The following is a 26,131-nucleotide window of genomic DNA, read 5'->3' as shown; positions in this document are numbered from 1 at the left end:
ATCCCCAATTAATGAGCTTGCCGGTAATTTTCTGTCTGTATCTATATCTTATACTATAATCCTGTACCATTATTAGTTTTATTGTTATTCACCGAACTGTTTATGGAAGTGTGCTTGTTAACAGCTGTTTAATCAGAAAACTCCCCATTTTGTTTCAATCCTGGTTGACTCATAATTTTTGTATTTTTTTTAAAAATGCTGTAGCTTAATGGAACGATGTTTGAATTTGCCACTTGTTAGCTTAGTGAGACCATGGTGTGCTGTGGCAGACTGCCTTTTTGTATATCATATGGTGAACTGGAGATTCCTGGGAGTATGTGTTCCTGGTCATGCACACATATTGCCCGTCTTCCTCATATTTGAAACTGTTTTTATGTTTTTGGGAATAGGTACATGTAGAACTGTATGGATTTGAGTGGGTTTTTTGCATTTAGAACTTAAGAAACTCTCTGTGCCTCATTTTCCTTCCTTGCAGTTGGCAGAATTGGACTAGATTAGTTTCAAGCCTTTATTGATGACTGAACTTGTATTTCAGCTGGTGGTTGGAGTCTAATGGAGTGCCCCAACTTCCTTTCTAGGTTAGGGAGGGTAAGATTACAGGCTTGTCAATTAGTCTGCTGACTGTAATGTATATACTATGGGACCTTATTTTTCATAGGTTTTGTGGCAGATAATGTTTTTCTTTCTTTTCAGTATCTTGTACAAAAGAAAAATGGACAAGTTATTGGAACATTTTTTTATGATGGCTATCAAATTAGTGAGAGAAACATAGTTGTGAGTCATTTTTTAGTGTGTAAAGGGGAATGTTCTTTCATTCTCTAGATATTTTTACTGTGAAATCTGAAATCCATATTAAAAAGATGTATCCAGACCCTATGTGTTGTGTGGTTATTTTAAATAATTTAGAGCTTCAGAACTGTTTCACAGACACATAAGGAAAATAGTGTTGCCAAGTATGAAAGGGTACTTTAATGGATACAGAATTTCTATGTGACTTCCTAAAAACAGACTTAAAATAATATGCATCCCACTTAAAGTACTATGTATTTTGATGGTTGATATTTCATATTTCATTCGATCTTGATTTCTTTTGCAGAGATGCGGATGCCACCAGAATAGATATTTACGCAGGTAAGTCAGACGTCAGTCCTTTCTTCTGATGTTCAGTTCTTTGAATGCATGTATGGCTATGCCTAAGAAGAAATGCCTAAGAGCCTGGGGAGATGGCACAATTACTCCAGGTCCTAGGGTAGAAATAGGGCAGCTCTGGTCAGGCATGTAATAGAAACCAAGAATATTGGTGTAAGGAAGCTAACATGTGGTTCCCAGATCTATAGATCTATCTATTTATTTATTAAAGATTTATTTACTTGAGAGAGAGAGAGATAGCACGACGAGGGAGGAGAGGGAGAAGCAGGCTCCCCGCTGAGCAGGGAGCCTGACTCAGTGCTCCATCCCAGGACCCTGGGATCATGACCTGAGCCACCCAGGTGCCCCCTATAGATCTATTTAGATAGCCACTGAGAGATTTACGGGATGATGGAGTAGAGTAGCGGGGAGTGAAGTGACCAAGTACTGGTGATTTTACTGGTTGGATTACTGATTGGTTGATTTTACTGGTACCTGGAGCCAAAGAGAGATCTTGTTGGAGGCCAGTTTCTCTCTCTGCAACCTCAGTGAAGACTTAGAGAGTTGCTGGTGTCAGTTGCATAAAACATTTGGGTTAACTGGGTTGGCACTGGGGTTTGCTAAGGAGATGTTCTCAGACAGGTGTCAGGAGGAGAGCTGCTTTGCTTGGAATTTAAAGTTTTTTTTCTTTTTTTTTAAGATTTTATTTATTAGAGAGAGCGAGTGCACGAGTGGGGGGAGAGACAGAGAGAGGGACAGGCAGACTCCATGCTGAGTAGGGAGCCTGACGCAGGGCTTGATCCCAGGACCCTGAGATCATGATGCGAGCCAAAGTCAGATGCTCAGCCAAATGAACGACCCAGGCACCCTGGAATTTAAAGATGTTATTAACGGTGTTTCCTGTTTTGCTTATTTAATTGGCTCTGCTGTTTGGTAGTAAGATTCTTTTTTTCTGGAGTGGGTGCAATAGTGGAAGAATTCTTAGTCATTATCACTGGCTTTTTAAAATTTTTAAATTATTATTTTTAGTTTGTTTTCTGCCTGTTAAGTGTATGTACCAGCATGTTTTTGGTCATTTGAATGCTAGAAATTTGGAAGCAAAATAGAGGAAGATGGCTTTTAAATCCAATTTGGCTAGCATAATACATGTCTCTGACAAACTTTTCTAAAGTCTTGAATAACATTGACTAGCTTCTAAGAAGACTGAAGTGTTTTTGTGGGAATATACACTTACCAAATAACCCATCTTTGTGGACTCATTTCATAAATGGGAACAAGCAAACAACTAAGAGGTAATTTTCAGGACCTCTAATGTTACATAATTTTATGAAGAATCTCCCATATAGGATGACTTTCTCATCCCTGATATACTTTGGCGCAAAGAAATTCAGAACAGCTGAAAGTCAGCTGTACTGCTTAAATTCTGAAAGCCTTCTGCTCAAAAGGCTATGCCAGAGTGGTGAAAATAAGACTTCTTTTATTTTTAGAGGAAAGGAACAAAGTAAATATCAGGTGTTAGGGATACATCTCAGGCACAGCAAAAGAGTGTTAGAAGATTGTTACTTAAACCCTAAGGCCAAATGGAGGCACCATTCCCAAGTCGCAGTGTGTATCTTACATCTCAAGTGTACTTTAATGAGGAGCAATTACAGCTACCTCTGAAAGAAATGTTGTTTTAATCATTGCACAGATGGTAAAGCAGAGAATGGGCCTCTACTCCAAGTGATGTTGAAAGGACAAATCATCATAGCTGAGTCTGTCTACTTGAAAGAAGCATTTTAAACACAGGTCATCCCTGCCCCCTCCTACCACCTTTGGTGGGTGAATTTCACTAAGAAAATTTAATCCTTTACACTCAGAATGCAACAGAACAGTTGGATTTCAATTTAAATGAAAAAGGACCACTGTGCATTTATCCTGTGCTCAGTGTTCTTACTCCTTTTGTGCTTTGGGAAGAGTCCAGAGAGGATGTGATGGGGCCTTTTCTAAGTTCTCATTAGAGAATTTAAGTCTTAAATTGGAGAAGACAGCACTCTGCAGATGATTAGAGAACAATAACTTGATCTTGAGGGAACTGTCAAGGCAGTTAAGGATTAAATGGTGTGTTAGAAGTACTAAGCACTACAGCATTTTATTTTTATTTTTTATTTTTTTAAGATTTTATTTATTTATTTGACAGAGAGAGAGACAGTGAGAGAGGGAACACAAGCAGTGGGAGTGAGAGGGAGAAGCAGGCCTCCTGCAGAGCATGGAGCCCGATGCGGGGCTCGATCCCAGGACCCTGGGATCATGACCTGAGCCGAAGGCAGACACTTAACAACTGCGCCACCCAGGCGCCCTGCACTACAACATTTTAGAAAAAGACTTGATTTACTCCAAATACCTCAAGATTGGGTATCTTGGCTGAGATATCTTTAACTTCACACTTCTCTTTTTTGCTTTCTTTTTTTTTTTTTTTTAAGATTTTATTTATTTGACAGACACAGCGAGAGAGGGAACACAAGCAGGGAGAGTGGGAGAGGGAGAATCAGGCTTCCCACGGAGCAGGGAGCCCGATGCGGGGCTTGATCCCAGGACCCTGGGATCATGACCCGAGCTGAAGGCAGACGCTTAACGACTGAGTCACCTGGGTGCCCCAACTTCACACTTTTCTACCTCATAGCCTTGTTAACACATTCAACAGGAGGAATAAAAGCAACCTCATTTTATGAGTACAATGATAAAATTAGTAATATCCTAATACTATAAAGTTCTTATTGTCAGTACACGGGGGAAAGTATTTTCCTGTCTCCCATTTTGAGACTAGAGTGATACTGAACTTGGAAATCCCCTTAAACATCAGATTTAGTTTGAATTCACTAAAAAGTCATGTTTTATTTTTTTTAAAGATTTTATTTATTTATTTGACAGAGAGAGAGAGAGCACAAGCAGGTGGAGTGGCAGACAGAGGGAGAGGGAGAAGCAGGCTCCAGGAGAAGCAGGCTCCCTGAGGAGCAGGGAGCCTGATGTGGGGCTCGATCCCAGGACCCTGGGATCATGACCTGAGCCGAAGGCAGTTGCTTAACCAACTGAGCCACCCAGACGCCCTTAAAAAGTCATGTTTTAAAAGAAGGGTGACAAAGGAACCAGACTCTTAAAGTGTGGAGGTATTCATTTACCCAAAGCATTGGGGGCCAGACAGTAATGTGCCTGTCAGAAGTAGACTCCGTATTTTTACTGACTTTCCTGACTTCCTTGGATAGGCAATGCCATTCCTCAAAGAAAGATCCCCTTTGTGATGCTAAACCATGGTTAGTAAGTGGAAAATTAGAGCATATGTAACTGAAATGAATACTGCTCAGATTGCAAAACAATGAAGAACTTGGATATCATTTTATTACAACTTCTGTTAAGGACAATATTATTTTTCATCTCTGATTTTTGCCTTACCAGTTCCATTTTACATTTCTTCTCCTGCTTCTTTCTGTCTTCTCCCCAGTGGGAGTTGGATGATGGGATGATGTCAGGCTAATTTGGAGAAGCCAGACTTGGTCATATTGGGGGGAGCTTAGATGTGCATCTTTCCAAACTCATTCTGATAATCTTACATAGCTGCTACTAGGATCTGAAGCACAACTGTAAAGAAGGCAGTTTGGCTTTGCCTTCCCTTTCTTGCTTCCAAGATGTATGATGGGAGTGGGAGCATACAACACCCAGCTGCTTAGACTCTCCTCTCTCTAGAACTCCCCCTCCTTCATCAAAGTCCTTTGCTTGGAGGCTTCAGATAACACTCAACTGACAAGTAAATATCAGGTGTTAGGAATACATCTCTAACTGGTGGGATGTCTAGGGAGATAGTTTTGAGCCGGGAAACCTTCTGGTTCTTGATTCTCTAGCTTAGTGCTTCTCACAGAGTGGTCCACTGATGGACAGCATCAGCATCCCCTGGGAGCTTGTTAGAAATCAAATTCTCAGGTACCTCCTCAGACCCACACAGACTTTCTGGGGTAGAGCCCCAAATCTGTATTTTTAACAAGCTCTTCAACTGATTCTTAACGCACAATACATTTTACTCTAGCTGTTACTCTTAGTCTCCTGCTTAAACCCTTCTGCTTAACTGATTTGCTACAGAGAGTAGCATCTACTGGACTGTAAGCTCCATGAAGGCAGTGGTCATATCTGCATTGTTTACTACTGTCTTCATCACAGAGCCAGGAACAGAGGAAGTGCTCAGTAAATACTCATTGAATAAACAAGTGATGAGGATAAGCATTGTAGCCAGGTGATGATGCCACATTGCCTGTTTCCAAAGTTGAAGAAGTGACTGCTGTGTCAGCTAGTCTCTCTTGGCCCTGAGGCAGTATTGCATATGATCATGTGGACTTGGGTACTACTAGCTGCTTACAGGCTGTTGATCACTATGTGGCCAGGAGGGTCCTCTACTGGTGGAACTTTTACCCTTGTAAACCACATGAAAAATATTTAAATGAAGTCCTTGAACAAGGAAGGGATCTCAGGCCCACTGTTAAGTGATGAGTACCTAACAAACACAGGGGCCTTGCAGTAATTTCCTATATAGTGTTCAAGGAATGCTAGTTGGCTTGAACCAATTTCTAGATTCCAACGCAGAATCTTCGTGAATGTTTTATGGCTGAAGTGTACAACAAATGACTCTTGGCTAGATTTAGAACACTTTTTTTTTTTTTTTTTTACCATGCTCTGTATCTGTCCTAGTTTGAGTCTCCATGTAATACTTTGCTTCCTCCAGAAGGAAACTTTGAAGCCTTTTTGCACTTTTCTTGCACTTGCTCATGCTTACTAGATCTCACTTGGATTCTCCACACTGATAAGACGCACTGCCATAAGGAGAAATTTTCTTATCTACCTTAAGTACTTAATAGGAAGGTCCTTGCTCTTGAACTTTTAAGAAGCACTTGTTATTGGGCGCCTGGGTGGCTCAGTCGTTAAGCGTCTGCCTTCGGCTCAGGTCATGGTCCCGGGTCCTGGGATCGAGTCCCACATCGGGCTCCCTGCTCTGCGGGAAGCCTACTTCTCCCTCTCCCACTCTCCCTGCTTGTGTTCCCTCTCTCGCTGTGACACTCTCTGTCAAATAAATAAATAAAATCTTTAAAAAAAAAAAAAAAAAAGCACTTGTTATTAATGTTTCAGCAAAGTCAGCTTCCTGAACACTTAGTGATACTTGAAAATCTGTGGTTTATAGTACTTTTAAAATAGCGTTTTAAATTACACTAACTAGTCAATTTAACAGAAGGTGATCATGACTCATTTGAATCTTTAGCCCAAGGGGAGGACAAAGAGTATTTTAAACTGGGATTCCTCAGCTTTGATAGTTCTATAAAGTTGGTGAACCACAGCTTGTGGGGAACAAAAAAGTACTTGGGAACTAGGCATCATAGCAGCCTTGGGCTTGTTCCTATAGTCCCTTACGTAGACTTTTTCCTTTTAGTAGAAGTGATCTCCTGATTCCAAAGCCTGTGCTGTTCTCCTTTGTCAGCATAATCCTCATCATTGGTCATAGGCACCTTGGAAACTCCAATATCGCCCCTTTCCCTATTTGGGAATCTCTTCTTTAGTGTTTGTGACATGCTTAGACCCATACTACTTTGAGTAACCACCTGCTACTACAGAAGACAGCTACTGAAAGAAGAGGTTCTTCCACCCACTGAAATGGCAGCCAGTTTGTTTTGTTCCCCTTCTGTCAACCAAGAAGCCCTGCCATGGCTGCACTGTCAAAGGACTTAATTCTCTTGTCAAAAGACTATTCTTCCTTCTAGTTGAGCAAGTCCAGCTGGGAACCAGGCAGTTCTCACTGCATCTTGCGCCATCATATTCCTAGGTTAGGGAGCCATTTCAGGTACCCATAACAAGCAGAGGGTGTGGCAATGAATACAGATAACCCAGAAATTCAGGTTAGCCTGGGGATAGTCATACACAGACTTAGCAATTTCTCTGGATAGTAACTGCCACCACTGTGCCCACAGCATGTCTGGCTTGATCACATTGTCTGAAGGCTACCCCAGATTTAACCCACAAAGGAGATGCCCTGTTGAATTTTTTTTTTTTTAAGATTTTATTTATTTATTTGAGAGAGAATGAGAGAGAGCAAGCACATGGCGGGGGGGGAGGGTCAGAGGGAGAAGCAGACTCCCTGCCGAGCAGGGAGCCCGATGCGGGACTCGATCCAGGGACTCCAGGATCATGATCTGAGCCGAAGGCAGTCGCTTAGCCAACTGAGCCACCCAGGCGCCCGATGCCCTGTTGAATTTGAGCAATGTTGATAAGGTACAGTGTGTTGTAGTTGGAGTACTTTAGTGACTTGGGATCCATAGCAGAGGGCAGAGGTGGAAGTAATCCAGGTGGAAGAGGCAGAAGGATGATTGAGGTTTGCATTAAATACATGCATATTCAGGGGTGCCTGGGTGACTCAGACAGTGGACTCAGATCATGACCTCAGAGTCCTGGAATCGAGCCCTGAGTTGTGCTTCCTGCTTGGTGGTTAGTCTAGTGGACCAGGTATTTCCTGCCCTCAAAGATTCTGTTAATCTTTGTCATTAACTAGAAAGCATTGGAGAACCTTTGATAGTAATATCCACCCTCAAGGACCCTGACATTTACCTTCTAATAGACTATTAGGAGGAGGAGCTAGGTTTGTCCTAACCTTTTTGGGCCAAATGTCACATTGATACACCTTTTGACCTTACCCATGTTGCTATCCTCTGGTAGGTAACTACCCAGTAATGGCAACTGCTTCTTTTACAGAAAGGCGAGAGGACCTTCGAGGAGGATTTATGCTTTGCTTTTTGGATGATGGAGCAGGAATGGATCCAAGTAAGTGATGAGATTTCTTTGGGGAGGATGTAACTCCTTTTACTAAATACTCATTGTGTTGTTTTTCTGTTGCCTTACTATTGTGATTAGAAGATCCACCTGGAGAGAGAGAGAGGTCTGTTGCAACATCTCAGGCTTAATTCCACTAATGGATTTGCCAGGTCTTGTCTTAGCATGGGAGATAGGATCTGAATGGCAACCTGAAGTCAGTCAAATTACCTGTCTTTTGACATTGTATTTATCATCTTGCACAACATCCTGGAGCTGGAACTACAGAGGGCTCCCTCAGCCTTCATACCATGTTTTGGTAACAGAATAAACTCATAGTGATGGTGGTACTAACAGGCCAGTCAGAGGTTGTCTCCATTTGCCTCATGGTTCTGAATTTCCTTGGGAAGTGGTTTTAGTAGACACACAGCCCTGCTTAGATTTAACAAGGCTCAGACCTTTTATTTTTGAGGATCCTGGGGAAGAAATGCAAATGCTTCACTTTCTTTTGTGCCTGTCACTTCAGGTGATGCTGCCAGTGTGATCCAGTTTGGGAAGTCGGCCAAACGAACACCTGAGTCCACCCAGATTGGGCAATATGGGAATGGGTTAAAATCGTAAGTATACTAGAAGCCTGTTGTAGGACTCAATACAGAATCAAGCAGTACTCTCCTGCTGTTGTCCAATGAAAACTTTGTATTCCTTATCCTTCCATTAGTGTAACTCTGGAGCAGAAGAATTAAGTCAGAAAGAAGTAGTTTTAAGACTTAGCAACTGTCGTTCAGCCAAGTTTTCCTTACAGATTGAAAGAATGAACATCCTAAACATTTGGGGTGAGAGAAGCAAGCTGTAGGTTTCTCTTGGCAATGTGCTCTGGAACCGCATTTCTCCTCCTGATGAAAATTCTTATTTTTACCCTGTGGTTTGAGGATGCAAGTGGTTGTTTTGTGGGGTTAGGATGTATCTGAGATGCTAAAGGGGTTGCTTCATGGCACAGCAGTGTGCCTTGAGCACCTGCCACATGTCATGTTTTGAGCCAGGCACTGGGGATCCAGAGTGAGTAATAGAGATCTGAACCTTCCCTCTCAGAGGACATGGTCTCCACTTCTGTGTCCTGCTAGACCCTGTAGCAGGGACCTACCTAATGTCTTCAGATCCTTTGGGACTTCTTTCTCAGCCCTTGGTTCCCACTTGTTTGTTGTTTGGAATGTGTTGTTCTGATTTTGAGTGAAGCCCCAAGAGAAAGGTTTCTATTTCTGAAATGCTCACTTCCAGCTGTACATCCCCTTGGATGGAATAAGATATAGTGGAATTGGAGTTTGTACAAATGGAATTCTGAGTCACGTTTCTAGTCTTGCTGTGGAAAACATGTTGTTTTGTTAGAGGGTGTGTTTTGGTCAGTCAACAGTATCAGTTGTCCCTCACATGCAGCATGCTTTAGATGTGTGGCAGGGAAAGAGAGTGCTTCCAAAGACATCGGAGACATGGTATCTGGACTTTCTGATTTGTCTTTCAGGGGAGAAACCAAATGGTAATAACAAGTACTTACCATGTGCCAGGCACTGTGCTAAAAACTTTACTTGGATAATCTTATTTAATCCTCCTATTCTCATTTTTTTTTTTTTAAGATTTTATTTATTTATTTGACAGAGACAAAGCAAGAGAAGGAACACTAGCAGGGGGAGTGGGAGAGGGAGAAGCAGGCTCCCCGCTGAGCAGAGAGCCTGATGCGGAGCTGATCCCAAGACTCTGGGATCATGACCTGAGCCAAAGGCAGATGCTTAATGACTGAGCCACCCAGGCGCCCCTATTCTCGTTTTTTATTCTCATTTTCCAATGAAGAAATTGAGATTTATGGGGATGAAGTGATTTGCCCAGAGGTATACAAATATTTGCCTGAGTGTAGAGCTGAGATATGAACCAGGTCCTTTTGACTGCAAAGCTGGAGCTGTTATCCATCTCACTTCAGTCATGCAAATTAAAATTCAAATCTCACCTCAGCCACTTAATTATTTCTCTGAGCCTCAGTTTCCTCCTTTGTAAATTGGGATTATAATACGTGCCAAGTAAGTTAAGGATTAAATGCTGTCATTGCTTTGAGAGCCTTAGACTAGTTTCTGGATTCTTATTTTATTTCTCCTTTGTTCTTTCCATTAGCAGATTCCTTGTCTAGGGTAGGGTCTAGGAATCTATAGGTTAGGTTCCCCTGTTGCTGGTGCCCTAAATCCCAATAACTGAGGTCTCTTAGAGTCAGTGTGAAAGAAGTCCTGACTTCCCATCTGGATTGTAGGCCAGCCTCCTCCTAGCTGGTCTTAGCAGTTTTGTGGCCGCAGGCAAGCTGTTTCACGTCTCTGAATATCTGTTTTCTAATTTAGAAAATGGGGTTCTATTCTCTGACATTCTCCCTTACAGAGCAAGTTTGAGGAGCAAACTAAATATGACTCTGACAGTACTTAGAAGACCAGAAAGTTGAGAGTGTTGTCATTAGCATATTTTAGTAGCATGAGTTTTGTAAAGGATGCATTGAGTTGGAGCCATCTAGTGTTGAGAGTATATTTATTTTGAATCCAGAAGTTGAATAAGAGTTTCAAGCGGGAGTGATTTATGGTGAGAATAGGGCTGAGAAGCAAGGAAGCCAGCAGAGAGGTGGCATTTTGGGGGTTGTTGCTCTTTAGCCTCCAAGGTCAGGATCAAAGAGGGAAGAAGGAAGCACAAAGTGAGAGTTTTTGCCAAATTAGGGCAAGAGCAAGCTTTGACAGAAGGCAAGGTAATATGCCTCATTTTGCTATCCATAAGCTTCAGGGAAGAAGGAGGAGGGCTGTGAAATCTGTCAGAGGAAGCAGCATTGCCAGCATCTTGGGAACTGGAAGAGGAGAAAGAGAACTTGGCAGCCCCTGCTGCCAAGTGTCTCTGGATAGTGTCCTGGGCGTTTTCCTGAGCATTTGGGGAAATGGGACATGGCATTCATTTGTGTGTTTGGCATGCCAGCCTGGTTTGTATTTGTACATACAAGAGAGTAATGAGGCTTCCCACTGCCATCCCCTCCCTGGGGTATTATGAAGACTAATGAGATAATAGCCATAAAGCCCCAGAAGCTGCTCAGAAGAAAGGAGCTAATAAACAGCCCCATTGTTCACCGGGCAATGAACTGTTGGAACTTCTGCCCTGTTCCATGTTGCCCAGAAAGGCCTGTCCTTGCCTGTTTCTCAGATGATTTAATGTGGCCAAATAGGAAGGAAGCAGTTGATTCCATTCGGACTTTTGCGTTGTGGAACCCAGCCTCAAGGCACATTTCCCAGAAACCAGTTGCATCTAAAAGCAGGGACTGCCTCTGTCATAAGGAGCTTGAGGTGGCGAAACAATTTTGAGACAGAAGATGGTTGTAGTTACAGGACATGAGCCAATTATAGGCCTTCTTAAAAACTATGATTAAGAATTATGTTGTGTATGGTTAGCCCCTATATTTGGCTGAGCCTTGGGATCATACTGGGTTTTTTTTTTTTTTGAGGATTTATGAGTGTAGACTGTGGGCTGTGCCCTTGATGGTACTGCCATTTGATGAGTGAATGAGAATGGAGTTTGTGTCAACAAAGGAAGGATCAGATGGGAACTGGATGTGGTCAGCATGGACGATGATGTGTTGAAGGTATCGGTTCCTGGAGAGAAATCTGATAGTGGCACAAAGAGTACAGCAGTCCTTGTGTAGCTGAGATGAACCTGGTGCATGGGCAGCAGGGTTACTTACCATGTGCAGCAGGTCAGGAGTTAACTTGGGGCTGACGATCCGTGGTGAATGTGCCCTAGAAGGGTGGTGGGGAAGCCTTGTACGGTGGGTAAGTGTGGTCAGGCTGGTTGTGAGGAACAATGAAGGCTGATGGAAGAGCAGAGGGAATGAGGACTGTGGACCTCATCTCAGGGTCCTGCGAGGGAGGGAGGTCTTGAGGAGAGCCCTCTAAAGGCAGTTTCAGTCATGTCCAGAGGGTGAATTTGCTCCTTTTTCAGGTGAGTTTTTGAATCCCTGGGATTCAAAATCTCCCTGGGAGAATAACCCATTTCTGCTTTCCTTTCAGGGGCTCAATGCGCATTGGGAAGGATTTTATACTCTTCACCAAGAAGGAAGACACCATGACCTGCCTCTTTTTGTCTCGGACCTTTCATGAGGAGGAAGGCATTGATGAAGTAGGTCCTGTCCTCGTGGCCTAAGTCATTATTTCACATTTCCTGGGTCTGCTTAGGTTATTTGCGATGCTGGGCTCATTGGGGTTGCAGGATTGCGGCCATGCCTCCTTATGGGATTAGTTGGTTGGATGAACTGGTTGAGGGGTTAGGCAGACCTCTTAGTGTGAGAGGAAGTAAAAATCTCAAAGCTTTAGAGAACAGTTGTCCTGTTTCTGAGAATGAGGCCATCAAAATGGCAGGAACCAAGAGTTGGATTTGCAGCTTCTCTAGAGCTGCAGCCTAAATTTAGTTTGGTGGGTGGAGTGTTAGTATGAAGAGTTTTATCAAGGGGAGTGTTTTGGCTTCTTTACTGTGGGTGGAGATCACAACCTGCAGTAGTAATAGGAACTAATAATAGGAGCAGCACTGTCTTTCCCATATGATGGTGATTTTGTGGAATGTGCTATGAATGTATTTTCCTTTTGAAGGAAATATGTTGCTTTAATCGTTTATATCAGAAGGAACAAGTAAGATACTTGTGGGGCCTGGGCAGGTAGTGAAGCAGGTGAGTATATGGAAAACATCATTGTAAGTTCTTTGCTAAATGACAGATGACACTTAGCCCCAGCTCATCATTGCTATGCTGGAAAGAAGTCATAATGAATTTGGAATATTCTCATTTTAAAACATTTCAGTAATTAGATAACTATGTAAGCTAAACACATGCTCAGTTGATTCTCTTTGTGGCCTGGTGGCTCAGACATCTACGGAGTTGGTCTGGTGAGGTCTGTGCTTCCTCACCAGAGGGGGTATCAGAGACAGTTTTAGTTTGCCCAGCCTCAGACTGGACTCTTCCTCCTTTCATGTGTGGGAGGTGGTGGCCAGAGCTGTAGAGAGGGGGCTGAGAGGGTGTGCAGAGAGAAATCCCCAGATAGGTGAATTTAGTCAGGGTTTCAATCTGATTAATCTCTCTTGGTTAGCTGTGATTAGATTTGTGCTGGCCCTATTTAGATAATAAGCTTAAATCATAGCAAATTAGTTCATGGTGGGAATGAAAGGCGGTCTTTTTCCACCACCTTTACTTGGTAAGCCAGTGGATTTGTTTGCCTTTTTGGTGCACTGTGTCAATTCATCTATCATACATGCAGTGAGAGAAGTGCTACAGCTGGAAAGAACGCTCCTGGTAGAAGGTAGGGCAGGAGAACTTTTGCCCAGGCTGTGGTTTTCAGGAATGTTTCCTGATGGACTGTGGGTAGTGGGAGGAGGGTGGTCAAGTCCATGGAAATAGTCTGTTAAAGGCCCTGAGGGCTGGTGAGGGCTGTGGGAAGGGACTTGGCAGAGGGGCTACCTGAAGAAAGGTGGTGGCCTCTGGAGAGCAGGGAGGGCTAGGTCAGGCTTGACCTCAGGGCCTTGGTGAATATAGGACTTTACTAACACCAGCCTTCAAAGGGAACTTAAGCAAGGGTGTGGCAGTATCAGATTCCCTTTTAAGATGATCAGTTTGGTGGGGCCCCTGGGTGGCTCAGTCAGTTAAGGATCTGACTCTTGATTTCACCTCAGGTCGTGATCTCAGGGCGTGAGATGGAGCTCCGCATTGGGCTATGCCCAGTGCTGAGCCTGCTTTAGATTCTCTCTCTCCCTCTTTCCCCCTTCCTGCCTGCTCGCACTCTTTCTCTCTTTAAAAAAAAAAAAAAAATCATTTTGTTATTGTGTGGTGATTGGATTGAAAAGACAGGTGTTGGAGTAAACTAGCTGAAATTCCCTAGCTGTGTGTAGCCTGGTAGGACCACAGCAGGGAGGTCCTTTAACATGTGGGACCCACAAATCTGGTGTTTGATCAGTGGAGAGGGGAAAAGGGAGGAGGGTCATGAATGATGTAGGTTCTGGTGTGGTAGCTGGGGCATGATGTGGGCTGTTTGGAGCTGGTGAAGAATGAAAGAAAATAGCATCCTCCTCTTTGGTGAAGAGTAAGTTTTCCTGGACATGGAAAGTTAAGTTTGGGTCGTGAGCTTGAGGGGAGGCCTGGGCTCTGGGATCCTTGGTAGCAGATGAGCTCACCTAAAGGAGTGTTCAGAGTGAGAAGAGGACCTGGGATCTCAGGGATGCTCTCCTCCAGGGAGAGGAGAAGGTGGCAGAAAAGACAGGAGTGACCAGATGGGTAGGAGGAAAACCAGGAGTGTGGTGACATTGAAATTAAGGAAGTGTCCTGATGGCCGGGATGGGTGCCAGTGGAAGTGTATGCTGTTTAAAGCAATGCTGTTATCACCTGGGGCTGCTGTGAAGAATGGGGGTTGCAGAGTCAGGTATAGATTCACAGAACACAAATGGAATTCAGTTCCCCGGGTGAAAAAGCTAGGTTGAAATTTTTTCCTTACTTGGTGCTAGAAGGTCACTATTTTGGATTGTACTCCAGTGCAAACTCGGCCAAGATTTCAAAATAAGATCATTTTCTACTGGGTAGGAATGTGTCCAAACCAGCTCTAGGGATGAATACCATTAGGCATAAAGCTTCTTAGAAACCAGTAAAATGTCTCAGAACCCTTAACAGTTTATCACCCCGGCACTTTTTAAAATACAGAATCCCTTTATTCTTAGGGTGGGCCATTTGATTTGAGCTTTTAGGTGCCTGGACTGCTTCGCTTTACAGAGGGAATGAAGCAGTCCTCTATCCACAGGGCTCCTGGGCAGCTGGCTGGGAGAGAAGCACATCTAAGCCTCTGGGTGCGGCACTTAAGGGTAGGATTTTAGAAGAAAGAGTAGGATTTTTTTTCCCCCCCGTTTTATTGAGGTACAATTGAGAAAGGTAGGACTTTTAAAAACATAAGATTAAATTCCATAATATGGAATTGTGTATTAAAATACAGGTACAGTTGAGAGAATAATTATAAAGTGAACACCTAGGTAGTTGCCATAATAGACTGATACCAGAAGCCCCCAGTGTGTCCCCTCACTAATTGTATTCCTTATTGTACCTCTGAAGGAACCGCCTTCAGGTAACTTTTGTAATGATTATTTTCTTGTTTCTCTTTATAGTTTTGGCACCTGTGTTGTGTATGCATTCTTGAATAATAGTTTACTTTGTCTATTTTATGACGTTTATTTAAGTGGGCTCATACCATAGATTTTTTTTTTCTATTTTGTCTTTTTCACATAACGTTTTTTGGTTGTTTTTGTTTTAGTTAGGGGGAGGGGCAGAGGGAGAGAAAGAATCTCAAGCAGGCTCCATGCCTAGCACAGAGCCCAACATTGGGGCTTGATCTCATGACCCTGAGATCATGACCTGAGCCAAAACCAAGAGTCGGACCCTTAACCGACTGAGCCACCCAGGTGCCCCTCACATAACGTTGTTTTTGAGATCCATGCATGTTGATGCTGATAGCTGTTAGTTTGTTCATCGTCATTACTATACACTATTCCATTGTATAAATATATGATAGTGTAATTTATCCATTCTGTTTTGGATATTTACATTACTCTTACATGTTTGCTGGTACATATGTGCAGAAGACACTCCCAGAACCTGGGAGTGGAATTGCTGAGTTGTATGTTTATATGTATCTTCACATTCACTAGATAAGTACAAATATCTTTTCAGTAGTAGAGAGAGAAGAATTGATATCAAATTGGGAGAATGGCCAGGGCCATCCCAAGCAGGGAACTGCTCATGCAAAGACCCCCAGGGCATAAATCAGCATATCCCAGAGGACCTTCTGCTGTGAGACTGAGGCTTGGGAAGGGCAGAAGCCACAGAGCCTCTGGTGTCAGGCTGCAAAGCTTGGACCTCACCTCTGGGGCAATGTGGAGCCACTGTGGAGAGGGACAAGATGGATGCACATTTTGGGGGAAGGCTATTCTGGGTCTTCCCTCAAAGTGTCTGTCCGTGCTTTCTCCAAAGGTGATAGTCCCATTGCCCACCTGGAATGCTCGGACCCGGGAACCTGTCACAGACAACGTGGAGAAGTTTGCCATCGAGACAGAACTCATCTACAAGTATTCTCCCTTCCACAATGAAGAGGAAGTTATGACTCAGTTCATGAAGATTCCTGGAGACAGTGGTAAGTAGACTTGAGCTTTACAGGCCCTAGAATCCAGGAGCCATGAGTGGTGTGGGGATGATCAGGTGGTGCCTGGCAGGACAAAAGGAGGATTTGTTTCCCAGGAACACTGGTGATCATCTTCAATCTCAAACTCATGGATAATGGAGAGCCAGAGCTAGACATAATCTCAAATCCAAGAGATATCCAGATGGCAGAGACTTCCCCAGAGGGCACGTGAGTATGGCTGGGAAGGGAGGGAAGGCTTGGAACTGGTGGTCCATTTTCTCAGGGAGAGAAAGCTCAGGAGGTGACTTTAATAGCGAAGGGGGGGTGGGGCTCATTCCCTGAATTTCCCAGTATTGGAGTTGAAGCTGAGCACTCCACGTTTTCTTACCACAAACAGAAGGATGAATAGGACAGCAGCTCCTCAGCTAAGCCAAAAGAAAAGATTGCCCCGACTCCTTGATTCCTTGCCCCGACTCCTTGATTCCTTGCCCCAACTCCTTGATTTGGAAGCCGAGCCTAGAGACAGGATGGGTTTTGCTGGGTCTGTGGTGGGGCCAGTGGTAAGGTGGGGTCCGATGTCTGTGGAGTGCCTGTGCTGGGGATGTGAAGGGTGTGCTCCCCACACTGAGGGAGCAGCCCTTCAGGGTGGTGAGAAAAGCCAACATGTGAGGTGGAGGGTCTGCAGAAAGGCTGTCCTTTCATATCTTTGGTCAAGCTGGTTGTGGGGTGGGTGATAGCGCTCCTCTATTCCTGCCACCTCTAGGAAGCCAGAGCGGCGCTCCTTCCGTGCCTATGCTGCCGTGCTTTATATTGATCCCCGGATGCGGATCTTCATCCATGGGCACAAGGTGCAGACCAAGAGGCTTTCCTGCTGCCTATATAAGCCCAGGTAGGGGTCTGCCCACCCTGGTCTGCTGTTCCCTTGAGCTGAGGATGGGGCCGTGGCTGTATTTCTCGGGGGCATTGTTTGAGTGATGCTAGGAGTGATGATAAGAGGCTCTGACAGTGTTGACTGCATTTGGGCCTTTAAGCTACTTGTGATTTACTGCATAGAAACTTCTAAGTCCTGAGGGAGGGACACAGATGGCTGATGAGCTGTGGAGGTTGGCTGGTGAAGCTTGTTGAGTGTGAGTGCCTTCTGTGACATGGAGGGTACCCTGCCTGGCACAATGAACGGTCTGAGCCTCTCAGCTTCAGGGCCAAGGGGCCTTTAGACACTACACAGGAGAGAGCAAAGGCCCTGGCTGATTGCTGAGATTTGTTTCTGCTGTGGGATTATTGATACACCTGGTGAGTAGTGGGGTTGCTTATCAAAGATGGAGCAAGGGGCAAGTGGAGTAAGGAATTGGGTATTTTGCTACAATAAGTTTGTTTTGGGGGCGGCTGGGTGGCTCAGTCCATTAAGCATCTGCCTTTGGCTCAGGTCATGATCCCGGGGTCTTGGGATCGAGTCTTGCATCGGGCTCCCTGCTCAGTGGGGAGTCTGCTTCTCCCTCTGCCTGCTGCTCCCCCTGCTTGTGCTCTCTCTCTCTAATAAATAAATAAAATCTTAAAAAAAAAAAAAAAAAAGTTTGTTTTTGACTCATCATGAGTACAGTGCAGCTTGGAAGGGAGCAGGAAGGCAGGGTATTCCTGAGTTGCTCAGGTTGCTGCCTGACCCTGCTGCTGCTTGGGTCTTCAGGTTGCTTTTTCCCCCTGTTCAGGATGTACAAGTACACATCAAGCCGTTTCAAGACTCGTGCAGAGCAGGAGGTGAAGAAAGCTGAGCATGTAGCACGGATTGGTAATGTGCACCCCCCACCCCCACCCCCAGGCAGGAGGGGGGATCAGGTTGGGATTGTCTGGGGGATACTTGTCGTGGCCAAAGCAGGATCCAAAAAAAGCTCTGTCTAGCACCCAGGGGCAGGCTGTTCTCCTGAACCACGGGTCTAGTTCCTTTTGCATACCTGCATGCCAATCCTCTCAGCAGTTTTTCTTCCCAGACTAGTTTCTCTTCATCAGCCATTTATAGGGACTTACCTAAAACAGTGTCAACTCCTTGGCTTGCTCAGAGTGAAGAATCTCACACTTTTCTTTGGCCCAAATACTTGTGAAATTGGTTTTCCTGACTCCAGGGCAAACATCTCAAGGTCTCTCATGCTGACAGGGCTTCTTGGCTGCTTGATGGAGAGTGATTGGCTGAGGACTTGGATAACTTCCAGCTCCTGCTGAGGATGTAACTCTGGTTACCTTGGGCAGTTTTTGACCTGTTCTGGTTCATTTATAAAGTTTAAAAAACATGTCTCAAGTATAAATAGTGCCTGTTTTGTTTGGGACCTCCAAACAAAAGGATTTTCCTTTTTGTACTGACTGCATTCCAGGCAGGGAGGTTGGAGGTTGCTCTCCCAGCTCTCCTGTTCCTTGACAGTGTATACACATCTTGCCCAGCGGGTACTACACTGGGATTCAAGAGGGATGATTAAGAGTTTTTGAACCTTTGTATTTCTTATTCATGGTTTCTTCTGGATTTCAGCTGAGGAGAAGGCACGGGAGGCAGAGAGCAAAGCTCGGACCTTAGAAGTTCGCCTAGGTGGAGACCTCACGCGGGACTCCAGGGTAAGGCCCCAGATCTGAGCAGCTATTGTCTAGCATTTCTGGCATTAGGATCCCAGAGCTGGCCTGGCTTAGCCCCAGGCTAGTCATGAACTCCTTACCCTAAAGCTGCAAAATGGATATTAAGGTGTTTCCATAATCATTATTGAACACACTGTATGGTAGAATCTTAGCTAATCATTTCAACATCCTAACAACCATATGGAGTGGCCACTGTTAGTATTCTCAGTTTATAGAAAGGGAGATTGAAGTGAAGATGGTCACTTGCCCCAGGTCACACACAGTAGTGAAGGAGTCTGAGCAGTTCTCTACCCCTCTGTCTGACACTATTATTTCATTTGGGGGTGTTTCCTCCTTCCATTTCAGCCTGGTCAGGTAAAGCATAGCTTTTGAGTTTGTCCCCATCAAGGCCATTTTCTGTAGAAAAGAAGTAAATCTCAGAGTGTGTTTTTGATTCCATGTGATTTAAAGTGAGAAGTTTCAGATGTTTGTTATAATATTGCCTGCTGTGGTCCAGAGCGCCTCCTCCCCTCACTTGGTGCCAATGTACATTTCCAGGTGATGTTGCGGCAGGTCCAGAATACAGCCATTACCCTGCGCAGAGAAGCTGATGTCAAGAAGCGGATCAAGGAGGCCAAGCAGCGGTGAGTGCCAGGGCTGGGTTTTTTGTTTTTGTTTTTTTTTTAAGATTTATTTGTCAGAGAGAGTGTGAGTGCACAGAAGCAGGGGGAGCGGTAGGCAGGGGGAGAAGCAGGCTCCCCGCTGAGCGAGGAGCCCAATGCAGGACTCGGTCCCAGGACCCTTAACCAACTGAGCCACCCAGACGTCCCTGGCTTTTGGTTTTTTAAAATTATGTAGCTTTTATAGTCAAAATTAAAGAGCTTAAGGAATCCCTCCCCACCCTGTGAGGTCGCTATTCTGTCACAAAGATTGCTTTGAGAGCCATTGATGTGACCCCAAATGCTTGTCAAATGCCCACTGCAGATTTTTTCCTGAGCTAGGAAAAGGCAGGGTGGGCCCACTCCCTGGTAGACCTCCCTTCCTGGCAACTCCCATTCTTTCTTCCTTCCCTCTCTCCCTTTCTTCTTTTTTTTTTTTTTCTCTCTCTCTCCCTCTCTTCTCTCCCTTCTCTCTCTTTCCTTCTTTTTTCTCTTTTTTCTTTTTTCTCCTTTTCATTTAAAGGATATATAAAATGCTTATTATATAAAACTAGTAAAACAGATCATTTTTAGAAATAACCATTTTAAAACTCCCTTACATTTGTACCATTTAAATCACATCTGGTAATATCTACTCTTAATATTTTATCCCTGGTTACAAATGTGGAGTAATGCTGTAGATTGAGTTTTGGACCTTTTTCATCGAGAGTGGGCACTTGTCCTGACTGATTAGATTATCTCCGTGTCCCACCTTATGTCTGGAGCTTCTTGGGGCTCTGGACATTGAATTCCTGGGTTGCTGCTTCTTGGCCTTCCTGCCACAGGCATACATTTTTGGATTCTTCTGAGTGAGTGTGCTGCTCATCCATCTGCTTTTCAGTTCCATGATTTTGTTACTTATCACATGAGGGTCTCTTCCCTCACATACGTGTTCATTGCTCTAGTGAATTTTTACCTTTTTAAAATTTATTACTGTCACATTAGTGGAGTAGGTATGATCTTGTGTTTAGTCCACCATGTAACTATCTTCACAGAGATTTGCAACAGCTTCACAGTATTCCATTCATACTTAAATCTTAACGTCCCTGTTTTGTTACCAGAAGCTAGCCAAAGTCACATGCTTTTAATTAGGGATGCTTAGAGTCACTGCACAGTACCATCTCCCTACCAAGTCTGATGGGTTACATGTTGACTGGAAATGCAAAACTTACTCCTTAACATGTCTCAAGTTTAAGCTTAAGCTAACATATCTTCAAGAACATGGTGTTTGTGTATTCATGGGTTGATCTGCTTAAATTTATATTGTGTCTTCTCAGAGCACTTAAAGAACCTAAAGAACTGAATTTTGTTTTTGGGGTCAACATTGAGCACCGGGACCTGGATGGCATGTTCATCTATAACTGTAGCCGCCTGATCAAGATGTATGAAAAAGTGGGCCCACAGCTGGAAGGGGGCATGTGAGTATTGCCCAAGGAGAGTTTTTCAGCCCGAGGCAGTGGGCCAGTGGGGTGACAGAGTTGTGTCTTTTTTCTCCCTGCAGGGCATGCGGTGGGGTTGTTGGGGTTGTTGATGTGCCTTACCTGGTCCTGGAACCTACACACAACAAGCAGGACTTTGCTGATGCTAAGGAGTACCGGCACCTGCTGCGGGCGATGGGGGAGCACCTGGCACAGTATTGGAAGGACATTGCCATTGGTAATTCCCTTTCTGTTCACTTCCAACCTTAGAATACCCTTAGTGCCCAAGGATGTAAATTTAGGAAGAGCGAAAGGCTGGCTCCTAATATGTGTGGGTTTCCTTTCCAGCCCAGAGGGGAATCATCAAGTTCTGGGATGAGTTTGGCTACCTCTCTGCCAACTGGAACCAGCCCCCATCCAGCGATCTACGTTACAAGCGCCGGAGAGCTATGGAAATCCCAACCACCATCCAGTGTGGTGAGCTGGTGGTCGGAACCTCCTCCTGACTCTCCACCATAATCCATGACCCTCTTCTTTCTGACCCCTTGCTGGCCTCCTGACTTGACTGACATTCATGGACTTTGGGTCCCACTGGGGATGAGTCTGTTTGATGATGGGCCTGGGAGCTCAGCCTTGGGGCTGTGTCAAGTCCCACCTGTCCCTCCTGAATGAGGCAGGTGTCTAACCTGCCTCACTTGGTTTGGTACCCCATTGTTAATGGTGTGATTGATGATTGAGCCAGGATCCTGGTGGAGGAGGGAGAGAGGCTGGGAACATTGAAAGTCCATGATATAAAGTGTCTATTCTTGCTGGAATCACTGTCCCTGAGAAGAATTACCATTGTGTAAGGAAGGCAGAGTTGTAGCCATGGAAAGTCGGGGGTATCTTTGCCTTGGGCCTGGTTGAGAGGAACCTGTTTACTAAAGATATTATGGGACATGGCTGATGTTTATGGGGGTGTTTTCTGTGTCATAGATTTGTGTCTGAAGTGGCGAACCCTCCCCTTCCAGCTGAGTTCTGTGGAAAAAGATTACCCTGACACCTGGGTTTGCTCCATGAACCCTGATCCTGAGCAGGACCGGTGAGCACTTGCTCTAACAAGGAGATTGTGGGTATCTCCTCTCTCCTCACTGTATTCTCCCTACCCTTTGGGTAAATAACTTGCTGTGCATCTTGAGGTCAGTGCTGATATTCTCACATCTCTGTCTTGCTGCAAATAGTAAGTGCCCTGGAAATAAGAATAGATGTCTGTCCTGCAGTGAGTATTAATTCTGTACATTTGGGAACCCTGAGGTTGTTGCTGTGGTGAGAGACAGCATGGGTTGGCTGAAGAGGAAGGACTGTGTCCTACTTAGGGCCCTGTTTTGCCACAACCTCCCTAACACCCTCTTTTCTACAGATGTGAGGCTTCTGAACAGAAGCAGAAGGTTCCCCTGGGGACATTCAGAAAGGACCTGAAGACACAAGAAGAGAAGCAGAAGCAGCTGACAGAGAAAATTCGCCAGCAGCAGGAAAAGCTAGAAGCCCTGCAGGTGCGTGGGTCATGGGCAGTGGACAGAGCTAGCCTGTGTCAGGTCTGTCTGGGATGGGAACAGGAACCGTCAGTGGCTCCCTGGTTCTTGAGTACATTAATGATGATCATTTTAAAAAATCAAACTATTTTGTTTATGTGTTCCAATGTGGGCAGAAAATAAGTATTCTACCAGAGAGGTAACCACCATTAACTAACATTTCTAATTTTTTATGGCTGCCTATGTACACATATATTTTATAATAAAAATATGGAAATCGTGTTATGACACACACTCTTTTTAGTGCATACTTCTCTTGGGATAATTTTCCAGAAGTGAATTTGAAAGAGTAAAAGCATTTGTAAAATTTTATGGCTTTTTATAACTACTTCCAAGTTATTCTCCAGAAGATATATTGATTTCTGTTTCTTTACAAGCAGTACATTTATTTTAAAGTTTTTTTGCAAATTCGACAGGCAGAGGTACACATCTTATAATTTGAATTTCTTTCATATTTTTGAGTTGGACAATTTTTTTGTCTATTTGTTTCTTTTAGGATAGCTTCTTCTCATGTATTTTTTTCATAATTGATTTGTCAGGTTTTTGAGATGTATTTATGGTACATTTATCATTTTTATTGTAAAAAGCTTTTTCTTTTCTGGCTTCTGTGTCTGTGCAGATGTTCACACTACCCTGGATGTCTTAGGCCTGCCTCCCTGTCTACTGAATCCCACTTGTCCTTTCTGACCTTTTCCATCAGGCTTTTCTTACCTTTTCTGGCTTCTTTTATAGGAATTTAGTCCATTGACACTTTTTCCTGGTCTCTCAATTGCTAGATGAATCACATAGAATCCTGTAGTTTGCTGATGATATAGTGTCTTGTATTTTTTGTCTCCTAGTGAGAATGGGAGTCTTAAAATAGTAGGACTGTGCCTAGGTTTTCTTTTTTATGTGCCTATTGTCCCAGACACATAGTAGGGATCCAGAGAGTTTGCTTGAATGTACCAACATATGCAAACAACCTCATCATCATGTTTGCTGTGCAGAAAACTACACCTATCCGGTCCCAAGCTGACCTGAAGAAATTGCCTTTGGAAGTGACCACCAGACCTTCCACTGAGGTAAAGCCCAGGACGGGGGGAAGGGCTTTTCCTTAGGTGTCTTGTGCTAGGATCAGTGTTCTCATTCTCTCCGGTTCTCTTTTAGGAACCTGCACGTAGACCTCAGCGACCTCGGTCACCTCCTTTACCTGCTGTGATCAAGAATGCCCCCAGCAGACCCCCTTCCCTACAAGCTCCCAGGCCAGCCAGCCAGCCCCGAAAGGCTCCTGTCATCAGCAGTACCCCAAAGCCTCCTTCCCTGGCAGCTCGGGAGGAGGCCAGTACATCCAGGCTGCTGCAACCACCCGAGGCACCCCGAAAGCCTGCTAGCACACTGGTTAAGACCGCGCCCCGGCCCACCCCTGTGGTGCAGCCACTGTCACCATCTCTGCTACCCAACTCCAAGAGCCCTCGGGAGGTCCCAGCTCCCAAAGCCATCAAGACTCCAGTGGTCAAGAAGCCAGAGCCACCCAGTAAACTCTCCCCAGTGAGATGCTTTTTCTCTTCCAGCCCCGAGTCTACCCTCAGTGGTGTAGGAATGGAATCAGGCTGTGTCAAAGCTGTTTTGGGGGAGCCTCACTGGAGATCATCAAATCTAAAGCTTCCTGTTGCCCCTGAGGAGGAGTCTCAATAGCTGAAGGGACTTGATCTGGTCAGGGCACAGAGCAAGTTGGTTTGCTGTCCAGGGAGCTCTTCACTGCTCCCTTCAAGTTTTGGTCTGCCATATACTTGAGTCCTCTCCACCAGCTTCTGTGGTGTAGGTGTAGGTTGGCAGCCTGGTGACCGCCTTGCTGGGCTGCAACAGTGGTTAGCATGTCTCAGGGAGGTCACAGCTGGCTGGCCAGGCAGGCTAAGGGAGAAGTAAACTGAGAGGCTCCCCCTACGACAGCTTTGAGCAAAGGTCCTTGTGGGCACAGGGATCAGGAGGTTGCTGTATACGGAGTAATGTCGGGAGGCTCAGCCCTGGGGGACCGGAGAAGCACACAAGTGGAACAGCTCCTTTAGGCCAGATGGAACCTTCCTGTACTTCAAGGGCTGACACGGCCCCTCCTCACATTCCCTCTCCTCTTGCTGTAGACCACTCCTGGTCGGAAGCGGACTCTTGGGGTCTCTGACGAAGAAGAAGCTGAGGAGGAGGCTGAGAGGAGGAAGGAGAGGTCTAAGCGGGGCAAGTTTGCTGTGAAGGAGGAAAAGAAGGACTTGAATGAGGTAGGTGGTACCAGGTGAGGTTAGAACCTCCTTCCCCAGGGTTGCAGTCTGCACCAGCTCTGTTTATCTTTTGTGATTTGAGCCTTCCAGAAGCCCAGTTCATCTCTATAGGACTCTTAGTCACACAGATGACTTAGAAACATGGCGCCAGGTAGGCTTCTGAGTGAGACTGGCTTCTGGCTCTCATCACAGGATGGAGGTCACACACATATCAGGGAGGCTCGAAACCCTTTGCTTCCCTGTGTTTGTGACACTCCTTTGCATACTGTCTTGTTTATAAAGGTGGCAGAAGGGTAGATACTCAAGGTAGTGCTTTGGAGAGCAGCTCTTGGTGAGACACGGAGATGTAAATGGTCACATAAGATAACATGAGGTGACAGCTAATGACCCTGGGTTGCCAGTCATGTAAAAATCTGCTTTTCGGGGGCACTGGGGATGGTTCTAACAGACTCTGTTCTCCTTACAGCTCTCGGACAGTGCTGGGGAAGAGGACCCAGCTGATCTTAAGAGGGCTCAGAAAGGTGAGTTTGGGGAGGTACCTGGCAGCCTGTGGGGGAAAGGGTAGTGGGGCCCCTTAGCCAGCAACTGTTTATCCTGAAGGCTCTTGAAGGCTTTCCTGGCTCTGGGCTCTTGTGCAGCAATGGTTCCAAGTCTGATCCCGAGAAGAATTCTGAAGATAGCACACCCTTACGTGTATTTTTAGCACAAATTTCTTGGCTTGCACCTCTGGCAGTCACTCATCCTGCTGCTCTTTGGCACCCTCACAACAGATGGGGAAAGGAGATCAGGGTGGCTGGGCTTCATGTTCCTGGCAAAGTACAGGCAAGCATCTAGGGGTTCTTGTCTCTGCAGATCCTGGGACCGCCTCTCTCAAGGTGGCCCTGGCTGAGTGGGGAACTTTGTTAGTGTTCTGACTCCCGTTCCATCCTCATTCTTTCAGATAAAGGGTTGCATGTGGAGGTGCGTGTGAACAGGGAGTGGTACACAGGCCGCGTCACAGCTGTGGAGGTGGGCAAACATGTGGTGCGGTGGAAGGTGAAGTTTGACTACGTGCCCACAGACACAACTCCGAGAGACCGCTGGTAATGCCCCTTTCCAGAAGCTGACAGAGTTGGCCAGGCCAGGGGGAGGTCTATCCCTGGCCACCCAGACCTGGGGCACACATGAAACAAGTGCTTGTGTGCCTCCTAGGGTGGAGAAAGGCAGTGAGGATGTGCGGCTGATGAAGCCCCCTTCTCCGGAGTATCAGAGCCCCGACACGCAGCAGGAGGGCGGGGAGGAGGAGGAGGAGGAGGAGGAGGAGGAGGAGGAGGTGGTGGTGGCCGAGCAGGCTGTAGCCACGGCAGAGCCCTCTACTTCTGACTGCATCCGCATAGAGCCTGACACCACTGCCCCGAGCACCAACCACGAGACCATTGACCTGCTTGTCCAGATCCTACGGTAATGTGTCTTCCCACT

General features: G+C 45.3%; 1 protein-coding gene across 5 annotated transcripts in view; it reads left to right on the top strand.

The window, feature by feature from the left end:
• Positions 1-26,131, top strand: part of MORC2 (MORC family CW-type zinc finger 2) — a 42,037-nt gene that overhangs the window by 8,385 nt on the left and 7,521 nt on the right. For all 5 annotated transcript variants that reach the window (XM_035017385.1, XM_035017383.1, XM_035017384.1 and 2 more), the window contains exons 3-23: positions 1,097-1,131; positions 7,888-7,956; positions 8,471-8,561; positions 12,015-12,123; positions 15,998-16,157; positions 16,262-16,373; positions 16,909-17,034; positions 17,849-17,928; positions 18,658-18,740; positions 19,296-19,381; positions 20,713-20,853; positions 20,937-21,091; positions 21,202-21,330; positions 21,829-21,934; positions 22,253-22,385; positions 23,411-23,485; positions 23,571-23,951; positions 24,542-24,673; positions 25,140-25,194; positions 25,614-25,755; positions 25,865-26,113. In XM_035017385.1, the coding sequence (XP_034873276.1) occupies positions 1,097-1,131; positions 7,888-7,956; positions 8,471-8,561; positions 12,015-12,123; positions 15,998-16,157; positions 16,262-16,373; positions 16,909-17,034; positions 17,849-17,928; positions 18,658-18,740; positions 19,296-19,381; positions 20,713-20,853; positions 20,937-21,091; positions 21,202-21,330; positions 21,829-21,934; positions 22,253-22,385; positions 23,411-23,485; positions 23,571-23,951; positions 24,542-24,673; positions 25,140-25,194; positions 25,614-25,755; positions 25,865-26,113 (2,649 nt within the window). The remainder of the gene's footprint in view (positions 1-1,096; positions 1,132-7,887; positions 7,957-8,470; positions 8,562-12,014; positions 12,124-15,997; positions 16,158-16,261; positions 16,374-16,908; positions 17,035-17,848; positions 17,929-18,657; positions 18,741-19,295; positions 19,382-20,712; positions 20,854-20,936; positions 21,092-21,201; positions 21,331-21,828; positions 21,935-22,252; positions 22,386-23,410; positions 23,486-23,570; positions 23,952-24,541; positions 24,674-25,139; positions 25,195-25,613; positions 25,756-25,864; positions 26,114-26,131) is intronic.

This window comes from Mirounga leonina, unplaced genomic scaffold, assembly GCF_011800145.1.
Source record: "Mirounga leonina isolate KUSES-001 unplaced genomic scaffold, KU_Mleo_1.0 Mir_171, whole genome shotgun sequence".
In the NCBI taxonomy this organism is placed as follows: domain Eukaryota; kingdom Metazoa; phylum Chordata; class Mammalia; order Carnivora; family Phocidae; genus Mirounga; species Mirounga leonina.
This window is presented reverse-complemented; position numbering and strand designations above follow the sequence as displayed.